We start from the raw sequence: 20,400 nt of genomic DNA on the forward strand, positions 1-20,400 counted from the left end.
ACGTGTAGCCAACGTTGCATGGCGCGTTTGGCTTGTCAGTTGGTGTGGCAGTATTCATAAGAGCAGGAAGCGGCGCAAGACTTTTGTAGGTGCCTAACATGTGGCAATATATACGAAACACGTTTTGCTCCCGCAGGACAAGCGTTGTCTCGGTATTAGAAGACAGCTACAGAGAGCACACCACCGTGCGAGTATCTACCGCATTGTAGAGAGCTCAAATGTCTATCTACGTTTGCATGTAGCAATATCACATATTCATAAGACAAAAGCAACATGCATATCCTCTTGTTTGAAAGAGCCGATTTGATCACATGAATAAGTCTAAGTCTGTGTGTGCGATTTCAAGTGAAGTAGGCCTGAAGTTGGAGCTACATGTATTGTAGTCATATGTATTGTGGTTTTGGGACTTACTGAAACAGGCTATTGAACTACACAGCCCTCAGGGTAGGAACACATTCTATGTTGACCTGCACAACGTGTGGCATCAGCCCATATGTCGTCTTTATACAGCGACACGAAAAATGCGTGAACGGATTGATTTGGGAACATCACATTATGTGTAACAAATTGTTAGTTGCAGCTACGGTATCAATGCAAAGGAATGGAAACCACGCCGAGGGTGGTTGTTCACTGTGATAATAAACTTAATTTGCATGCACACAACGGAATATATGGCCCCGCCGCGGTGGTCTAGTGGATAAGGTACTCGGCTGCTGACCCGCAGGTCGCGGGTTTAAATCCTGGCTGCGGCGGCTGCATTTCTGATGGAGGCGGAAATGTTGTAGGCCCGTGTGCTCAGATTTGGGTGCACATTAAAGAACCCCAGGTGGTCGAAATTTCCAGAGCCCTCCACTACGGCGTCTCTCATAATCATATGGTGGTTTTGGGATATTAAACCCCACATATCAATTACAATGGAATATGCTAGTTCAGCGCTGTAAGAATCCGAAATCATCGGGGAAAAGTCTTTGTAGCACGTTGGACATAAAAGGAGGTTGATAGTTATATCTTCGATAAATAAACACGATTATCATTTAAAAAGAAGTAACAATACTAAAAACAATACTGAGAGAAGAAAATAAAAAAGAGTGCGATTTGCACCAAAGTCTGACACCAATGACACTGCACGACGAAATCCACATGGTAGGGCCATCTAACAACCGCCACAGACAAAGACATGACTTTCTTGCAGCATTACCTTGAAAAAAAAACAAGTTAAAATAAAGTAAAACATTTGAAAACGGGAATTCGAACTGGCCACCTGGATCATGACACGACCGCTTCCCCAACCGTGCGTCAAGCCACACCACGCCACCAGAACAGCTTGACCGTGGTGTTCAAAAACAAATTTACGGCAAAGTGCCCCCTCATTTTTATCATTACACTATGGTGAAGGGCCTCCTCACCGTAGTCATTGCTTTACTATGGTCCCTATAATAATTTAGGGAGCATAGCTTTATGATGACGGGGCCGTTGCTATAGCTGCATCGCTATATGACGGGTACCGTCACTGTTACGATTTCACTACGCTGACGGGCCCCTTCACTTTTAACGATAATCTTACTGCGCTGACGGGCCCCCTCATTCTGACGATAGCACTGCGCTGACGAGCCCCGTCACCATAGTCCCTGTCTTCTTGAGAGCCCGAGACTCAAAGTCAAAGTCAAAGTTTATTTCACCAGAGAAATTCTGGATGGGCTTCAGGGATAAAAGCTGCTCGAGGCAGCTTGACTTGGTCCCTGAAGACCCTTTACAATTGGCAGCATACGACGTTAACAGTACAAAATGGGCTTGTAAGATCATACGTAAATATACATGAGCAATATTGTAAAAATTGCAGTTTGAATTACATCAAGCAATAACAATAGCATACAGAGAGTCAAAATGAGATTATGCATTTAAACGTTTAGTACAGCATAAACAACTTTGTAATACAGAAAGGTACAGAAAGTATAGAAATTTTACGGAATAGCAATATCGCGTAATGATCAAACACAGAATATTGAAAATAGAAGAATGCGGTATGACAAGATAAGCTAAAGTTTGCATAGTCAAGACATATCAATGCGAGGGCTACAACATAGACGTAAAAAATTCACGCAACTGCCGGTGTGTAGCAGTAGTAAGTTCGGTATATTCATTTAGGATAGATGGCAAATTATAGTGCAATGCTTGTAAGTTGTATGTTGTTCGGTAATGAGGAACAAACCACGCTAAAGTATGTCTCGTACTTATGGTAGTGTCATTAAGTTTTAGGTGGGATATAGTTTCCAGGAATTTTTTATAAGTGTCGGAAAAGTAGAAAGCTTGTAAGACCCGAAATTTGTATAAGTGCTGAACCCGCATGACAGTGTATTCTTGAAAGACTGTTCTAGTTGAGGCCAGGTAGGGAATATCTGCAATATGTCGGAGAATCTTCTTTTGCAGAAGCAAGATTTTATTTAGGTTCTGTTTAGTTGTGGTGATCCAAACCAGGTTGCAGTAGTTGAGGTGGGATGCGAAGAGCGCGTAGTATATTTGAAGCTTTACCTTTGTCGGGAGCAAGCGTTGACATCGTGATAATGCTCCAGTAGTTGATGACAGTCTCCTACATAGCTCTTCTACATGCGAGTTCCAACTAAGGTGAGAGGAAAAAGTAACTCCGAGTATCTTGTGTTCGTCTACCACAGCAATGTTTTGACCTTCATATGAAATTGGGTTTAATAGTTGAACTGTTTTGCTTCTTGCATGAAATATAACAATTTTAGTTTTTGTTGGGTTTATCTTTAGTTCGTTTAGGCTGGACCATGTTGACAGCGTTGACAGTGTGTTGTTGCATTCAGAGACAAGATCACCCACATTAGGCCCCGAAAATAGTATGGTGCTGTCGTCGGCATATATGACAAATTTTGCTGACTTATCAATATTTACGAGGTCATTTATATATAAATTGAATAATAGGGGTCCCAAAATGCTTCCTTGTGGCACGCCTCTTGAAATAGAAAGAAATGGCGATTTAGAGCCCTGCAAGCACACGTATTGCTGGCGGTTTTGCAAGTAAGATTTCAATAAATCTAATGGTTTCCCGCGAATACCACATGCGAACAACTTGTCCGCAAGAATCTGATGACTGAGCGAATCGAACGCCTTGGAAAAGTCAATGAACAGGCCTAGCGTGTAAAGTCTCTTTTCGATGTTGTGTACTATAAATTCTTTCATTGTTAGTAGGGCTGTTTCAGTTGACCTTCCTTTTCGAAACCCGAATTGCGAGTCTGATAGGATATGTTTGCTAGAAAAAAAACTTGTTATGCGATTACAGATAATTTTTTCTAAACCTTTGGAAAAGACTGGGAGGACAGATATTGGTCTGTAGTTTTTCATGCACTGTTGGTCACCTCCTTTGTATATTACAGAAACTTTCGCTTTCTTCATTTCTTCGGGAAAGGTAGCAGTAACCATTGCAAGGTTGAAAATATGCTTTAGCACAGAGGAGATACAGGCAATGACGTATTTTACGGGTTTTATCTGCATATTGTTTACATCTAGGGCCCTGCTGTTTGTGAGACTCATGAACATTCTAACGATTTCATCTTCATCGGTTGGAGTTAAAAACAAACTGTCACTAACGCTGTATTCCAAAAATTGAGTATGTGACATGCTGCCAGATTTCCTCTTATAATCAGGCATGGCAGCGTTCACAAAGTATGCATTAAAGTGTTCAGCCAACACGGTGCCAGTAACACGTTGACCGTCAACAAGAATACTTTCCGGAGTTACATGCTTCTTGTCACGACCCAAAACGGAGTTCATTACCTTCCATGCAGCGTCTGGGCGTTTCTTCGAGATATCAGAAAAAATGGAATGATAATAAGTAATTTTAGCACGCTTAAGCTCGCTGTTCAGCTTATTTCGTAGTGACTTGAATTCTGTCAGCTGTGACGGGCATCGTGTGCGCAGAAATAGATGATAAAGTTTATTTTTATTTTTTATCATATCCAAGTGCGCACGCGTTACCCATGGTTTTCTTATCTTTTTAGATTGTTTATAGGTTTTGAAGGGAAAATGCTTAACGTAGATGCGCAGAAAAGTTTCAACAAATCTGCAATAAGCCTCGTTTACGTCTTTCGTTCGCGTGACATGTGACCAATCGCACTTACTGATTTCATGCCCGAACGACTGCAAGGCTGCTTGAGATAAGTGCTGAATAACGAGAGGCTCGAACTTGCGCTTTTTGTCAGTAACAATGCAATCAAATGCAGCAAATACAGGGCAGTGGTCACTTATACCTGATGCTAATGTTCCCGCGTGCAGTACTGTATTTTCAACGTTCGTGATAATTAAGTCAAGTGCTGAGGCAGTATTAAGTGTCACGCGTGACGCAGTACTAATTAAATTAGTGAAACCAGTAGAGCTAAGAATCTTTTGAAAATCGGCCGCCTCGCGTGTGCTCTCCAAAATGTTGATGTTGAAGTCACCGCCACAAACTAGATGAAGGTTGTTTACTGAGATATAATCTAGAAGATTTTCAAAAAAGGAAAAAAAATTGTATGTGTTACCATGGGGTGGACGGTATACAACGGTTATAAATTTTGTGTTTTCCCGCAGTGTCAGTATTTCATAGTCCTCAGTAACTTTGCAAAAATCTGGTACCAACACATATCTTGGACCTTCTTTAACATAGATAGCGACGCCACCACCTCGTTGTTGAGGCCTATTCAGAAAGAAATTATTGTAACCGGGTAAGCTTAGAGTGGTACATCCATCATTGTACCATGTTTCTGTGAGCAGTATGGCAGAAAATTTCAAACTAAATTCAGTGACAAAATCACATATTTCTTCGTGCTTAGAAGCAGCCGAGCATGTATTTATGTGCAGAACAGAAAAAAGATTTTTGCTGACTGGAGTAATATGACGTGGCAGGGCAAATTCGTGGTAATCCATCTTGACAAGTTTTTGGTTATTGAATAGCAACGAACATATGTAACCCTCAAACTAGTGAATTTTATCAAGGTCAGCCTCGTCCGCGATCTGAAACACTGCAGCGTCGTCAGACTGCCTCGCAAATATCCTGCCACCGAATGTCCACACAGACTTCCACTTGTGTTCATGCTTGCGTCTGATAGCCCTGCCAAGAAGCGATTTTAGCGCAGGGCACAAATGCTCATTAACGAAAATGGCATTTGGGCTGTTAAGCCCAATCTGCAAGTTAGTGAGCCGCGTCTTCTTCGCTTTCTTTAGGGTCACATCACGTTTTGCACGAGATTTGAACTGCACGATGATGTTTGATTTCTCTGGATTTCTTGTGGACACACGATGGCAAGACTCGATATCGGAAAACGCAATCGGCTCACCGATAGCAGCACCTATCTGCGAAACAATATCACTGACCCGTTCATTTTCGCGCTTTTCAACGCCCTTAATTTCAATGTTGTGGTTTCTTGAATACTGCTCTTGATTGGTGATGCGTTTTTCAAGTTCACACGTGCGCTTTTCAAGTGAGTTACATCTCATCTGCATAGCCTCATTCTCGCTCTTCAAGTTAGCGTTCTTGGCAATTTCTGCTTCCAGACTCTTCTTTAGTTCCTCTATAACACCGTGAGAGAATTCAAGGCTTTGGGTCATGTTTCTTTGCTCAGTACGGAGCTCACGAATTTCAATTCTTAAGTCTCTCTCCAATGACTCTCTGGATGTCTTGAATTCATCTCTCAGTTTATGAATTTCCGCTTTTAGCTCCTCTTTTACCTTTGCAACATCCTTTGCCATTTCACACAACACTTTCGCAGCCAAGCAACAAGTACAAAAAAAAAAAAAAAAAAAAAAGGTATTTTGCAAAAAATACAGCAGACTATGGCAGTGGCAACAACGGAAATGTCAAAAAAAAAAAAAAAAAAAAAAAAAACACGATAGAGGATATCGTAAGTTTTCTGAGCACTAACCTGCACCGAGAACCAACAGCGATTAGGCCAATTGCACTGCCGTCGTCACCACTGCCAAAATGAGGCGGGTAACAGTTTTGCAGTCCTTTTATGCGGTTTCTTCAGGTTGAAAAATCGCCGCCGCTAGTCGTCGCAGGCCCCAAGCTCCGCTGACCGTTCAGCTTCCGTCCGGACGTTATCTTCACACGTCGCTGAGGCAGCAAGTAGTGATGCGCAGCTGGTGATGCGTAGAAACGGAAGGGCGTATTGCAGCTGAACAAACGGGGACCTGCACCGAGAACCAACAGCGATTAGGCCAATTGCACTGCCGTCGTCACCACTGCCAAAATGAGGCGGGTAACAGTTTTGCAGTCCTTTTATGCGGTTTCTTCAGGTTGAAAAATCGCCGCCGCTAGTCGTCGCAGGCCCCAAGCTCCGCTGACCGTTCAGCTTCCGTCCGGACGTTATCTTCACACGTCGCTGAGGCAGCAAGTAGTGATGCGCAGCTGGTGATGCGTAGAAACGGAAGGGCGTATTGCAGCTGAACAAACGGGGACCTGCACCGAGAACCAACAGCGATTAGGCCAATTGCACTGCCGTCGTCACCACTGCCAAAAATCTGGAGACTGGACATTAAAAGAAGAAAGAAAATTACTGCAGATCTCTCGCCTTGTGGAAATCTATTCCAGCCAAGGGTGTCGTATTTATAGATGTGGCATTGGCGATTTCAACATTATGGTGGTGGCCGTGTTAGTCTAGAATAAACTTTATTGGTCGCTTTGGGAGCAGTGTTATCAGAAAGTTCTGAAAAAATCAGCAATGTTCCCAGACGTTGAGGGGGGACTTTAACAAGGTAATGGTAACGTGCAAAACGGGCAGATTACATAGTAAAAAAAGATAAGCATGCCTTGCGTTGCTTCTCTCTGAAAAAGCATTCACCTAATGCTTAAAACAGGAAATGGAATAGGAAAAAATATGGGTGCACAAGAAAAGAACAGTTAGAAAGAATGAAAAAATTAGACTATGTTTGCTAATGCAGATAAAACGGCTTGAGGTGCATGACATAAGCAACATAAGGTAGTGTGCAGTGTCTCTAAGAGCTTGTAATGCTGTCTAGGACAACTTCATACTCCAGCGAGCCAAGACAGAGTATTTTGTATTATGGGCTGAAGCACCGTCAAAGTTTTTCACTGAGTCCATGTCGGCATATCAATGTCAAGACCCAAACAAGGTGTTTGGGTTAGTGTCCCTGTACCTTCGGAAAAGCTCTTGGTATACACCGCTTCCTCCTCTCCATGACTGATCATGCATGCACCCTTTCTTTACTCTCAGCACCGTGTTGCTAGCTCTTGAGTGCCACTGTCCTGTGCGTTTGGTGCAGCAGGGTGTGCGAAGTGCACATGTGTGTGCAATGCTAGGTAGCTGTACGTTTGGCTGCCACAACTGTGACACCTCAAAACTTTTTGCCATTTCGCATGGAAAAAAGATTGGTAGTTGCAAAGTCTGGCTCCACAGTTTAGTGCTTGCAAAAAAAAAAAAAAGGCTTATGTAGCACTTCAATCATCAATATTTATGACAACACACTGTGATTTTTCATCGCAAAGATGTCACGCTGGGGAGGGTGTTGAAAGAATTTTTCACTAGGAATAGATGCCACCCTTGCTGAGAGGAAGTGGTGATTTCCATAGTAGTAGTGCCGTGACTGCGTTCGTTGACTCTCCACGCACCAACTGGGCCATCCAGCAAAATAAAAGTTTGTGTATGTAAGAACGATCACCTAAATCAACAACATCCTAGAATGCATGTATCAAAACAATGGGTGCTATCTGCACCGCACAGGCGAAACATGACAGAGCCGCATACTGCATGCACACGTCATTGGGCTGGCAAATGAGAGGTGAAACATCAAGTTTAAAACCTTCATGGGCATTGGTGGCATTGCTGCAGTAAGGGTCGATCTAGATAGTTCGTGCACTCAGAAAATATTTCATCCATGGCATTGCTTGATACTCTAGCTGCCATTTAAATATTTCTTCCTTATGCAATAAATGGTACGCCGTGTTTATAGAATTTAAGTTCAACCTTGTCTAATAATATATGGAGTTTAACATCCCAAAACCAAGGTATGATTATGAGGGATGCATAGTGGAGGGCTCTAAAAATTTCGACCATCTAGTGTTCGTCAACGTTGCATAGTGCACGGGCCTCTACCATTTTGCTTCCATCGAATGTGACCACCACAGCCGGGATCAAACCGCAACTTTCGGGTCCGCAGCCAAGCACCCTAACCACTACACCACTGTGGCAAACTCAACTTTGTCTAAACAAGCCCACTTAGGGAGATCCGCATATATGCACAAGAAAACCCTGTACTCCAAAAGAAAGCTTAAACGACTTGCAATGTGGTACAAATTTGGCATGGCTTGCTGCATGATGTTTTATTCAGGAAATCAGATGGTGCACACACCCACATCGACTAAAAAAATCAACACAGAATTGAATATTGTATTGTGGTGTGCTGTGTCAATAGAAGGACACATCCCAACATAAAACATGATGATCGTTCATGAAGGGGGCAAGGTAAGTAAAAGTATTGAAAAGTTCTTTTTTTTCCTATTGCATTATTTGAAATCTGCAGCCTTTTCTAGTCCTTTGTCTCAGTGTAATCTTTTTTTTTCTCTAAAAGTGACATATTTCAAAACTTGTGTGGTGGCCTGCCATGCGCCTATTTTTGCGTAGCAAAGGATTCTTTGTAGTTCAAGCATCATAGCCATATGAAGAGGTTACATTCTGAAAGCTGCAGTGCATTTTGGCACATTCAGAAAATAATGGGCCCAGAACTGCAAAAACATAGTAAAGGCCATCCACGGCCTTTGCCCGAAGGACGTCGAAACTTGGTGCGATTTCAACAAAGCCCAATTGAGTGCTGAACCATTCATTCATGAAGAACACCTTTCAGCATCTGTTGTTAAGACTGTTAAGCCCAATTACCTGGAGCGAGCTCATCCAAAATTTTTTGCTAAATGTCTCTGTGGGAAACTTCAAAACCCTAATGAATTGTCATGTGTGAGCGAGTTCCGAAAAACATTTTTCTCGGACACTAAACACTGAAAATATGCACTCTTGATGCTGTTTTCACTTTTAATGATGACAATATAGCACATGTGAATGTGCTGAACTCCTTTTAAATTTCGCCAGAGCACTACACAGTGCAGGGCCTACACACCTTGAGTGACAGTACTTTGCTGACAGGGCTGCACAGTAGGTAACAGAAGGAGGCTGGCCAGGCAGGATGTTTCGACACGGAAAAAAAAAAAAACGATCTTGGTGATGAGTATTTGGCTGGTGTCTAGGGAACGGGCCCGTCAATTTGCGGTTATGTCGTTGTACTTTTGCAACAATGCACATTTTTCACATAAAGTGCGATTATTGCAAAACGTTTTTTTATACCTATTTTTCTTTATCTCACCAACCATGGTATCTAGAATCATAGATTTTGGTCAGTATTTGGATGTCATACTAGGGAATTCGCTGAAGGAGAATTACTGTTGTGGGAGTAATTGCAAATTTGATGCAGACAAGGGAGACACACAGACAAGCGCTGTGTGGCTTCTTTGTCTTCGTCAAATTCGCGCTGAAGCTTATGCGAGTATTTACGAACTCGCCCAACTCAAAGTGCTAGTGAGTAAGTGCTCTTCTGCAACATGATATAAAATTGCTATTATCATGTGATAATTAGTTACCTAAAGTAAAACAAAATTGACAAAAACGAGCATTACAACTTTAGTGCTAAACCAGCTTCAGTAAGAAGAGGAATGTCTTATGATCACAATAATGATAAAATAATTTTTATAACTCTCATGGTTATAGAGAAAAAAGTATATAAACTTCACCTAAAGTACATGGCAGGTATAGGCACTGGGCGGCCATCGTATATGGCGTCAGCTGCTCTCCTCCCGAAAAGCGCTTCGAGCAGCGGCAGGGGCACCACTGGCATGTGAAATAGACAACGCAGAAAAGACCCTGGTGCTTTCGGAATCGCATTCGTAGAGTAGCAGGAGTGTTTTGTTTTGAACAGTCCGAAGCTGTAGGCTGTTGTCTTTATCGCCCAAGCAAAGAGAAGCAACCGCGTTTTTTTGACAATGCACAAAGCGGTCAACTGTCTGACATGTGTTCAGATAACCGAGCCTGCCGTCGAGTTTCCAGAAAACTCGGGCAGCTGTTTGTGGGAGTACCAGCGTTTAGCAGTCGCCAAATCATCTGGAAAGGATGATATGTGTCCCTTTTGTGTTTTCACAACAAGAAGCATCGTCAGAGCATCAAGCAACTCAGCTTTGTGTAGTGCTGTGCTTTCAGGCGTTTGTTTACGTTGACAGTCTGGTTAGAGAGGGCATGATGCCTTCTTCCCTTTCGGGGCTGCAAGTGAGACCGACCTGGAGAATTATTGTAAACAATTTTGCATTATAACTACCGAACTTGCTGTTTTACACTGTTGTTCATACCGCTTCTGGAGGAACGGCGAGTCCTGATGGCTGAAGTGAACCCATGGTGATGCCAGTTATATTGTGCGGTCGCTTTCAAGGCTTGACCAGCTGACGTACGCTTTGTGTGTCTGCTTTAGGGAAAGCAGGCCACATGCGTTAAATTACGGAATGCAAAGGTGACAGCAAGTGTAAATTGTGTTGCAAATGCACCCTGCATGTGACGCTCAATGCGACAAGCTTAGCAGGAATAGCTCACCATTTTCATTTACATTTTCACTGCGAAGCATTTCTTAGCGAACCTTGTACACTTCGAGCGTTTCTATCTACGTGTCTGTTTATCTAGACCCTGAAATTGATAGGTGCTCTAGTGGTCGCCTTTTTGAGCGAAATGGTATTGACCAATATTGCCTAGGTGTTTTAGCGTATCAAGAACATGGCTATCTGGTTGTGACATGAGTAGCGCGAAAAATCTTGGCTTGTACGTCATGAAACCATTTCCTACCGCCATGTGTAGCGTGTATACGGGCTGCGGGAATAGAAATAAGGGTACCAGAAGGAACTGAACTTAGGCATTCTTAGTGGCAATTAAGTATTCTACATCAGAGGAGCCAAGCCCGGTCTTGAAGCTGCTTTTGAAAAAACCCTATGTGTAAGAAGATGCCGGGTGTAACCAACGTCAGTAGTGGTTGCAGTGCTTACTTTCTAATTTTATGGTAAGGTAAGGTAATAAACATTACTTATGTGAAGCTAATCTTGTGATACAGGCGCCATGTCAGCTTAATGTCGATTCTGCTTGCAGTACATGTTGGCTCTGCTTTTATAGCCGTCGTATAAAAATATGTGCTAATATGACTCGGCAAGCTAATATCGGGAGTTGTACGACTCCGAAGAAACACTCTGTTGAATGGTACGTATAGAATTCACAACATCACACACGAAACGTTAATTGCACCGTAGCGTGTGCCTTGTTGCAATAAATGACGTATTTTAATGTCATTACGTCGAGCGATAAGTTACCCTTCAAACGTCAATGTAGTCGGCATGGCTGGCAAGCCCACTATGTCCGCACAACTACTCCACCTACAAAAACACGTCGATTCGCTTCATTATAGTTCACTCAAAGCTAATAAGGGCAGCATAGACTTGCTGACTGCTTCGCATAAAGCTGATCCACAATGTGTGGGACCAGCCGAATCTTTCCTAATGCTTTGTTATGGTGTCTAATAATAATATCAGGGGTTTAATGTCTCAAAACCATGACATGATTTTGAGAGATGTCATAGTGGAGGGCTCCAAAATATTTGACCACCTGGGGTTCTTTAACACGCACCTGCACCTAAATCTAAGTACACGGGCCTCAGACATATTCGCCTCCATATAAAATGCAGCCGCTGTAACCGGACTTCGATCTCGCGATTTTTTACTTGATATTGTGTCTACACATTAACATTGATTGGTTTGATTTGATTGATGTGTGGGGTTTAACGTCCCAATAGCACCATATAATTATGAGAGACACCGTAGTGAAGGGCTCCGGAAAAATCAACCACCTGGGGTTCTTGAACGTGCACCCAAATCTGAGCACACAGGCCTACAGCATTTTCGCCTCCATCGAAAATGCAGCTGCCGCAGCCGAGATTCGATCCCGTGATCTGCGGGTCAGCGTACGTGTTAACATTGTCCCCTAACGTTGAAAAAAAAAAAAGAAAAAAAAAGAGAAAGCATACATCTCTCATTCTGTTTTCACCTTTTTTTTTGTACTCGATGTTTCATTGATTGTACTTGTTTCTCCGTTGTAGTTCTTGCCTGCTCCTGTTTTTTTTTTGTGTGTGTGATGCTTCACCAGTCTTGATATTTTAGCAGGTAATGTAATCATCATTCTTTATATACCTGACGTAGATTTTTGCAGCGCATGAGACAAGCAACGGCAGCACAATGAAACGAAAGCAACATCTAGCCCCGCAGCAAGCGCCTGCGTCCACTCCGGCACCCACATGCCACTAGTTGCCCAGTGCCACTAACAGAGGCACCACCAGTCCAAACTCGCCTCGTGCCCGGTGCCTATAGGGCTTACTCTGTTTCCTGAATGTGGTAGTAGCAGCGAGGCGAGTATGCCACCGCTGCGTTCAGAGAAGCAAGGAGGAAACCGAGCTTGGCAGCTTGAGTTTTATAGCCACCAGTGGTGACGTTAGCCTCTGGTGAAGCTGCGGTGGCGCTGTCCATTATCAGAAGCGTGTTGCAGCAAGTGGTCGTGTCATGCCAGGCTAACCAGTGACGAGGCGAATGCTGTGCAGGTTTGTGCGCAGTAGTAGCCACATCACTCTGCCTCGGAGTGCAGAGCCCTTAGGGTCTGTAGATATTTGGGAGGCGTACCAGATGTTCAGAGCATGTCGTGAAAGAAGCGGGCTGCGACGTCGGCGGCTGTGGACGGAGTGGCTCTGCCCGGTTTGTTTGCAGTGATGTATGCGGGCTTGAGTTGGTCAATCGAGATGCGGACGTCGTTCCCGTTCAGGCGCAGAGTGAAGTTCTTGTCATCTGGATGGACAAATAGTTAGGGTCCACTGTAAGGTGGCTCTAAAGGCTGGCATACGGTGTTGTCGCAGAGGAAAGTGTGCGTGCATGGTGCTAGCTCCTTGAACACAAAAGGTATGCTTGCCTTGTGGGCTGCACGTGACTTGTGTTAGGCGGCGATGGTGCGTCGAAGTCGGTGGCGTCTGAGGTCATAGTGCTAGATGGCAAAGCTGTGAGAAAGTCCCCTTGGAGACAGAGTGGTTTCTCATAGACGAAAAACACGTATCGACGTAGGGCGATGTTCTCAACGGAGAACTCGGCTACCTCGGAGGCACTGCACCTGCCCCAATGGCCTGGTGGTTATGCCACTCAACTGCTGACCTGCAGGTCATGGGATTGAATGCCAGCCGTCGTGGGCGCATTTTTGATAGAGGCAGAAATGCCCGAGGGCTGTCTACTTAGATTTAGGTGCTGTTAAAGAATCCTAGGTGGTTGAAATTACTGGACCCTCCATTAGAGCCTTTTATAACAATGTGTGGTTTTCAGAAAATTTAACCCCAGATATTATTTTTTGGCGGCACTGCCTTTGGGCAGGGTCGTTGTTTTGGAATAGCGGGTGAAGTAGTAGGTAGTTATATTGATACATTAATATCCGGCAGTTGATGTTAAGAATTGCCGCCGTAAGTCCAATAGGTTTGCGTGAACTATTGGAAAGATGGTTTGATAGGTTGCGGAAGACCGCATGGTCTGGTTGACGGTTTAAGTTTGAGTTTGAGTTTATTCAACCACGTGACAAGTACACGAAAATACAATGTATACGTGGTTTGGTGCAAAGGGAAAAAAGCTTCATTTCACAGCTTGACTGGCCCCTTCACCCAGAAAAAAAATCTAAACTACAAATATACAAAAAATTACAAGCATTACAGGCAGCGGACGGTGTCTTCCATTGCTAAGTCTTTGCAAGTATGTAGGTATGTGATGGCTGACATCGACAGTGAGATGAGGCCAGTAATCGTTTTCTTATATCTTTGAGAGCGTGCGAGAAAATTTTATGTGTCCAATGGTCAGGTCGTCATGCAAAGCTTCCAGAACCTTTGTGGCTCAAAATGGCGAGAAGTTTTTCTTTAAAAGTTTGTTTCTCTAAGAAAACGACGCCACTCCTCTCTTGAATACCTTCAAAACAATGGTCTTGCGTTAGAGGTATTCCACAAGTTCCGGGTCGGCTTGCTGTCATTCGATGAAGTCATCGGCACTTATAATTCCCAAGAAGCAATCATTTTCTTGATCTCCCTGTCATGGTGGGTAGATGGAAGCACGAGGCAGCCAGTAAGCGTCAGAATACATTTTTATGGACTTGTAAACAAAAGTAATGACTCACCCCCCTATTCTAGAACATTCCTTCACTCAATGCTTTACCTTGACTTGAGAAATTCGATAGGAGTGCCGTCACTAGGTAGCGCAAGCCACTACATATTGCCACGTTTCATTTCCCAAGTTTTTGTTATCGTCCCAAAACCCCCCACGATTCTCAGCGCAAATCGTGCCTGCAGTTTTCGAGAAGGTTCCGGACTGTAACAGATCATTTCGATAAGATCACGCCCACTGTGCGAACGGTACAGATTCTTCTGGAACCTACGCCACTGCCAGCGATAACGCTAGAACAGCGTCTGGAAGCTTAAACATCGCCTCCAGACGCCTCCGTTACTTGCCCATTTCGACGAATTCGCCGAGACAGAAATACATACTGACGCAAGCAGCGTAGGTCTTGGCCCCAATCTTGTGCAGAGGGCTGACGGACTTGAAAGGGTTATTAGTTACGCCAGCCGATCGCTATCCAAAGCAGAAGCAAATTACTCCACAACAGAAAAGGAGTGCCTCGCCATCATCTGGGCTACGTCGAAATTTCGCCCCCACCTCTACGGCAGGCCCTTCGAAGTTGTGAGCGACCACCACGTCTTGTGTTGGCTAGCCACCTTGAAGGACCCTTCAGGTCGCCTCGCACGATGGAGCCTGAGATTTCAAGAATATGACATTACTGTCATTTACAAGTCCGGCAAAAAAACACTCCGACGCCGACTGTCTCTCTCGTGCGCCTGTCGACCAACCGCTACCCGACGACCCGGATGACGACTACTTCTTGGGAACGATAACTATCGACAACTTCGCTGAACGACAGCGGGCCGACCCGGAACTTAAGGCCCTAATAAAATACCTCGAAGGCAAGACCGCCGAAGTCCTGAAGGTATTCAAGCGCGCGCTTGCGTTGTTCTTTCTACGAAACGGTCTTCTACAAAAGCAAACTAAGAAAAACTTTTCACCGCTTCGAGCTAAGTACCTCCTTGTGGTGCCTTCAGCTCTGCGACCAGAACTCCTGCAGGCCCTGCACGACGATCCGACGGCAGGGCACCTCAGTGTTTCTCGCACGCTCGCGAGGATACAAGATAGATACTACTGGCCACATCTTACTACCAACGTCACTCGTTAAGTGAGGACATGCCGGGACTGTCAGCGACGCAAGACACCGCCGACAAGGCTAGCGGGACTTCTGCAGCCAATTGATCCACCTTGCCGACCTTTCCAGCAGATTGGTATGGACCTACTGGGGCCGTTCCCGACGTCGGCTTTCGGAAACAAGTGGATCGTGGTAGCTACCGACTACCTCACCCGCTACGCTAAGACAAAAGCCCTGCCAAAAAGCAGTGCATCCGAGGTAGCTAAGTTCTTCGTCGAAAATATCGTCCTACGTCACGGCGCCCCGGAGGTCCTTATCACTGACAGAGGAACGGCATTCACTGCCGACTTAACTCAAGCGATCTTGGCATACAGCCAAACAAACCACCGCCGGACGACAGCGTACCACCCACAGACCAACGGCCTCACCGAGCGGCTTAACAAGACGATCGCCGACATGCTGTCAATGTACGTCGATGACGAACACAAGACGTGGGACGCTATTGTTCCGCATGTGACCTTCGCATACAACACGGCGGTGCAGGAGACGACGCAGCTATCTCCATACAAATTGGTCTACGGAAGGAGCCCGGCAACGACGCTCGATGCCATGTTACCCAACGTCACCGACGAAGAAAACCTCGATGTGAGCGAGTACCTTCAACGCGCCGAAGAAGCCCGACAACTTGCGCGTCTCCGTATCAAGAATTAGCAGACGACCGACAGCCATCGTTAAAACCTTCGACGACGCTTCGTGGAATACCAGCCCGGTGAACGTGTTTGGGTGTGGACGCCGATACGCCGACGTGGACTAAATGAAAAGTTTCTGCGACGGTATTTCGGACCGTACAGGGTGGTTCGACGTCTCGGCCCACTTGATTACGAGGTTGTCCCCGACGGCATCACGAACTCTCAACGACGCCGATCGCGACCTGAAGTCGTCCATGTCGCGCGCCTCAAGCCGTTTCATGTGCGTTAACAAACTGAAACAGTGGTTTTTTTTGTATTATTGTTGTATCGTAATTTATTCATTGTACTTTCTTGCATTATTATTGTACCTTAATTTTTAGAGTAAGCATCGGGACGATGCCTTTTTCAGAGGGGGGCAATGCCACATTCCATTTCCCAAGTTTTTGTTATCGTCCCAAAACACCACACGATTCTCAGCGCAAACCGCGCCTGCAGTTTTCGAGAAGGTTCCGGACTGTAGTAGATCATTTCGATAAGATCACGCCCACTGTGCGAACGGTACAGATTGTTCTGGAACTTACGTCACCGCCAGCGATAACGCTAGAACATTCGACGGCAAGAGTATAAATGCCGACGCGCTTCGCCGCTTGTCAGTTGTTGATCGAAGGCCGACGCTCCGTTCGCCGCTATCAGTCCGAGACTGCTATCTGTGCGAGACTGCTGCTGTAATTGGACTTTCGGTTTACCGGGCACAGGTTTGCCCAAATAAACAGTTAAATCCCAACACGAAGTTTCCTGTCTTCGGCCACGTCACGACCCCGTGACATATAAGCGATAATCTGCAGCGATTCTTGAGAGCCGCAGTGTCATTTTTAGTTGAGCAGCGGTGGAGTGAGGTGTGCAACTCTGTAGACGGCCAGATGCATAATCTCAAGACATAGAACCTGCTCAAGCACCTGCTCAACAAGACCAGCACCAAAACTAACCAGCGGAACATACTAGCACGAGCCGTGCACGAAGCCAAGCACTCCTCTTCACAAGAGGAGGTTTTGAAGCATCTGGTGCAGAAGTACCTCCCTGTCGACTTGAACCCCGCAACAACGTACCCCGAGCACTCGGGACCGACCAACACTGAACTGGACGCCGAGATATGCCACGAATAGGTTCGGCAGGCGCTCCACACGCTCAATGGAAGGTCTGCCGCGGGCGCCGACGGCATAATTTATAAGACTCTGTGCAACCTGGACGACCGGTGATCGACTACGTCACCGAAGTAATCAACAAGGCATGGAAGAGTGGCGACGCCAGCTCCCCGACCCGTGGAAGGTCGCATGCACCGTGCTCATTCCCAAGCCGGGGAGGCCACCCAACTTGGACAACATGCGCCCCATTTCGCTCACGTCCTGCGTGGGCAAGGTAGCCGAGCATGTGGTACTCAATAGGTTGGCTCGGTACCTGGAAGATAATGGGCTCTACCCGCGCACCATGATTGCTTTTCGGGCCAAGCTTTTGACACAAGACGCTATAAAGCTGCTCAAGCACCAAGTCATCGACTGCAACACTCAAGGCATGCGGGCCATTTTTGGCCTCGACTTAGAGAAAGCCTTCAACAATGTTACTCACTCTTTCGTGTTGCGGTCGATTGTTGAGCTCGGCCTCGGAGTCAGATTCTACGAATATGTCAAATCGTTCTTGACCCGTAGGAGAGCCACCCTCAGAGTGGGACACCTCAGATCCGAGGAGATCGAGCAGGGCTTCCACTCTGAGGGTGGCTCTCCTACGGGTCAAGAACGATGAGCACACTGGCGAGTATCCCAGTACACACATTCCCCCTGATTCTGCATCCGATCATATAGACCTCTGGTGACATGAGGCTGGCGAGAAACGGGACGATGAGTAGTGTTGCCCTGGAGGGGTATGTGAGCTGAACACCCTCTCACCTGTGAAATATCATTCGGCCATACTAAACCAATACCACCATATGATTATGAGAGACACCGTAGTGAAGGGCTCCGGAAATATCGACCACCTGGGGTTCTTGTACGTGCACCCAAATCTGAGCACACAGGCCTACAGCATTTTCGCCTTCATCGAAAATGCAGCTGCTTTAGGCTGCTTCAGGATGGGAAGTAGGAAAACCTACTTCCCACCCTACTGCACGTTATATATACACAGAGAGAGCGCCTTTATTTGAGGCAATTTGTATACTTTCAGTAAAATTCATCTTTTGGCTCCTCACAGCTGACGGTGTTCAGTCAAAGCCAGACTATATCACATCTCGGGGTATCACAGCCGTGCCACCCGCAGTGGAGTGATGGGAAGAGCTGCTGGATAGCCACATCACCAATCAAGAGCTACCCATAGTTTCCATGCAGTAACACTACTGCTAATGAATAGGCTTTTACAACTGTCGCTGAAAATGATCATCTCAGCCCAAAAATGTTTAGCCAAGATTGTCAAATTCTTGCCCAAGCTGCACCATTTTTAGGCTTAGAACTTTATTTATTTATATATTTTCATTACCCCCCATCGCTGAAGCATTACAGAAGGAAGCGGGTCACAATATATAAAAGTTTAAAAACAAAGAAACAAGACATGCGATATTATACAAGTATCAAAGCCAACAGAAATAAAATCTCTACTTGATGAAACAACAAAACAGAAGCATAAAAAGAAGAACTCTGGAGACAAAACTTTACTGTACTAGCGGCAGAATGTGAACATGAGAAAACTGCTGAAAAAAAAAGAAAGGAAATAATATAATGCTGGCATCTCAAAACATGTCAAAAAAATAAAAAGCTGTAGGAAGTAGAAATACATCATGTGACTATGGAGAGCTATCACAAAGCAGGTGAGCTTATAATGAATGACACAAAAGGGAGTGATCAGAGATGGAAACAATGTCACTGTGTAGTTGGTTCCAATCGTTGGATGTGAACGGTATGAAGGAGCAAGAAGAAAATGCGTTTGTGTTGAAAAAAGAACCTTTAACCTTATGTTTGTGATCAGTGTCAGATGAATGATGAGTGGGAGGTGTAATGAACTCAATACGTAGGGATAGATGGAAGACGGTAGATCTCATGGAAAAAAGGCAAAGACGGGAGTACTTGCGACATAGTGAGAAAGCTGGCAGTGACAAACGATGTTTCATAGTTGTTATGCTTGATGTCCGGTTCTGGCATAAGCATGCCCACCAAGCACTGTTCCAAGTAAGTCTAGGTGCAACCATGATAAGAATCAGGACGGGACGATTCAATAAGTGGCCAACACCTTTTGCACGAATCTTACTGTTAGTCCCACGTGGAGTGGATCCTGCAGGTGTGTGTGACATCCCCTGCCTCCCTCAAACTTCTGCTCACAGTGGCATATGGCACTTGTAAAACTTGTTATATCTTCCTTCCCAGCTGTGGTTGATCTGCTGTGGAGTAAGGAAAGGAAGTGGGCGAGTTGGCATTTATGCATGTTATAATCAGTGCAAACAGAGCTTCACTGTTAGAATACACAAAGCTGACAGGCATGCTATAGGGTAAAAAAATTTTGTTCAGTTTGTATACAACCAGAACTGTTGCAGAGCTGCATTACTGCTCTCTTCATATTCCTAAGGAAATCACATATATTAGGACCAATACAACGTTAAAGAACATTAGGAGTGTTTCCAGCCACGCATTGATGACTGCACAGAAAAACCCTCCTCACTATGTGCAACCATTGATCTACCCTCAAGAAGTGTTTTTGAACGCTTTGTGTTTAGAAAAGAAATGGGCTCACTGGTATGAACATGAATTTATTATTGGCATCTCTCCAGTCATCACCATTATCCCCCTCTTCGAAAAAAAGGGGGCTGGATGCCCACTCGTCAGAGCCTGGCATGTGTCGTTAGTTGCCAGGACTCTGGATCCCAACCACGGATTGAACTTGAGAGCTTTATATAGGCAGTGAAACAGAGTGAATGCCTAATATTCTCTTTTGAAAGCAGCAGGTAGTTATGGGTGAAATTGAAATGGGTAAATCTATGGGCATATATTGAAGCTCTGTGGAGGTGATCTTCATTTGCCAACATTTGTTGCTGGCAACTTTGAGTACATTGGACACGCATCAAGTAGGTACATAGATGGTTTGCACAAATGAAGCAATAGCTACTGCTCAGTTCACATGTGTGCATGAGTGAAAGGAAGTGTGAAGCTCTGCATTAGTTATTGTGTGTATTTACTATGTTCCAGTTGAAGCCGTTTATTGCCACCAGTGTGATTCCAATCAACACCTTCACTGCTCCGAGCTGTGGGACCATAACAATTCACCAGAGCCAACAAGTTGTGACAACCTGTACGAGGCCAACTACTGCATCAAGGCCACAGGCATGTATGGGGGTG

At 45.0% G+C, this 20,400-nt stretch overlaps 1 protein-coding gene across 3 annotated transcripts in view; it reads left to right on the forward strand.

Annotated features, from left to right (window-relative positions):
- Positions 1-20,400, forward strand: part of bou (glycosylphosphatidylinositol anchored membrane protein boudin) — a 59,703-nt gene that overhangs the window by 16,074 nt on the left and 23,229 nt on the right. For 2 of the 3 annotated variants that reach the window (XM_075881066.1, XM_037412938.2), the window contains exon 2: positions 20,251-20,397. In XM_075881066.1, the coding sequence (XP_075737181.1) occupies positions 20,251-20,397 (147 nt within the window). The remainder of the gene's footprint in view (positions 1-20,250; positions 20,398-20,400) is intronic. The other variant, XM_075881068.1, reaches the window with a different exon arrangement.

The sequence above is a fragment of the Rhipicephalus microplus genome, chromosome X, assembly GCF_043290135.1.
Source record: "Rhipicephalus microplus isolate Deutch F79 chromosome X, USDA_Rmic, whole genome shotgun sequence".
Lineage (NCBI taxonomy): Eukaryota > Metazoa > Arthropoda > Arachnida > Ixodida > Ixodidae > Rhipicephalus > Rhipicephalus microplus.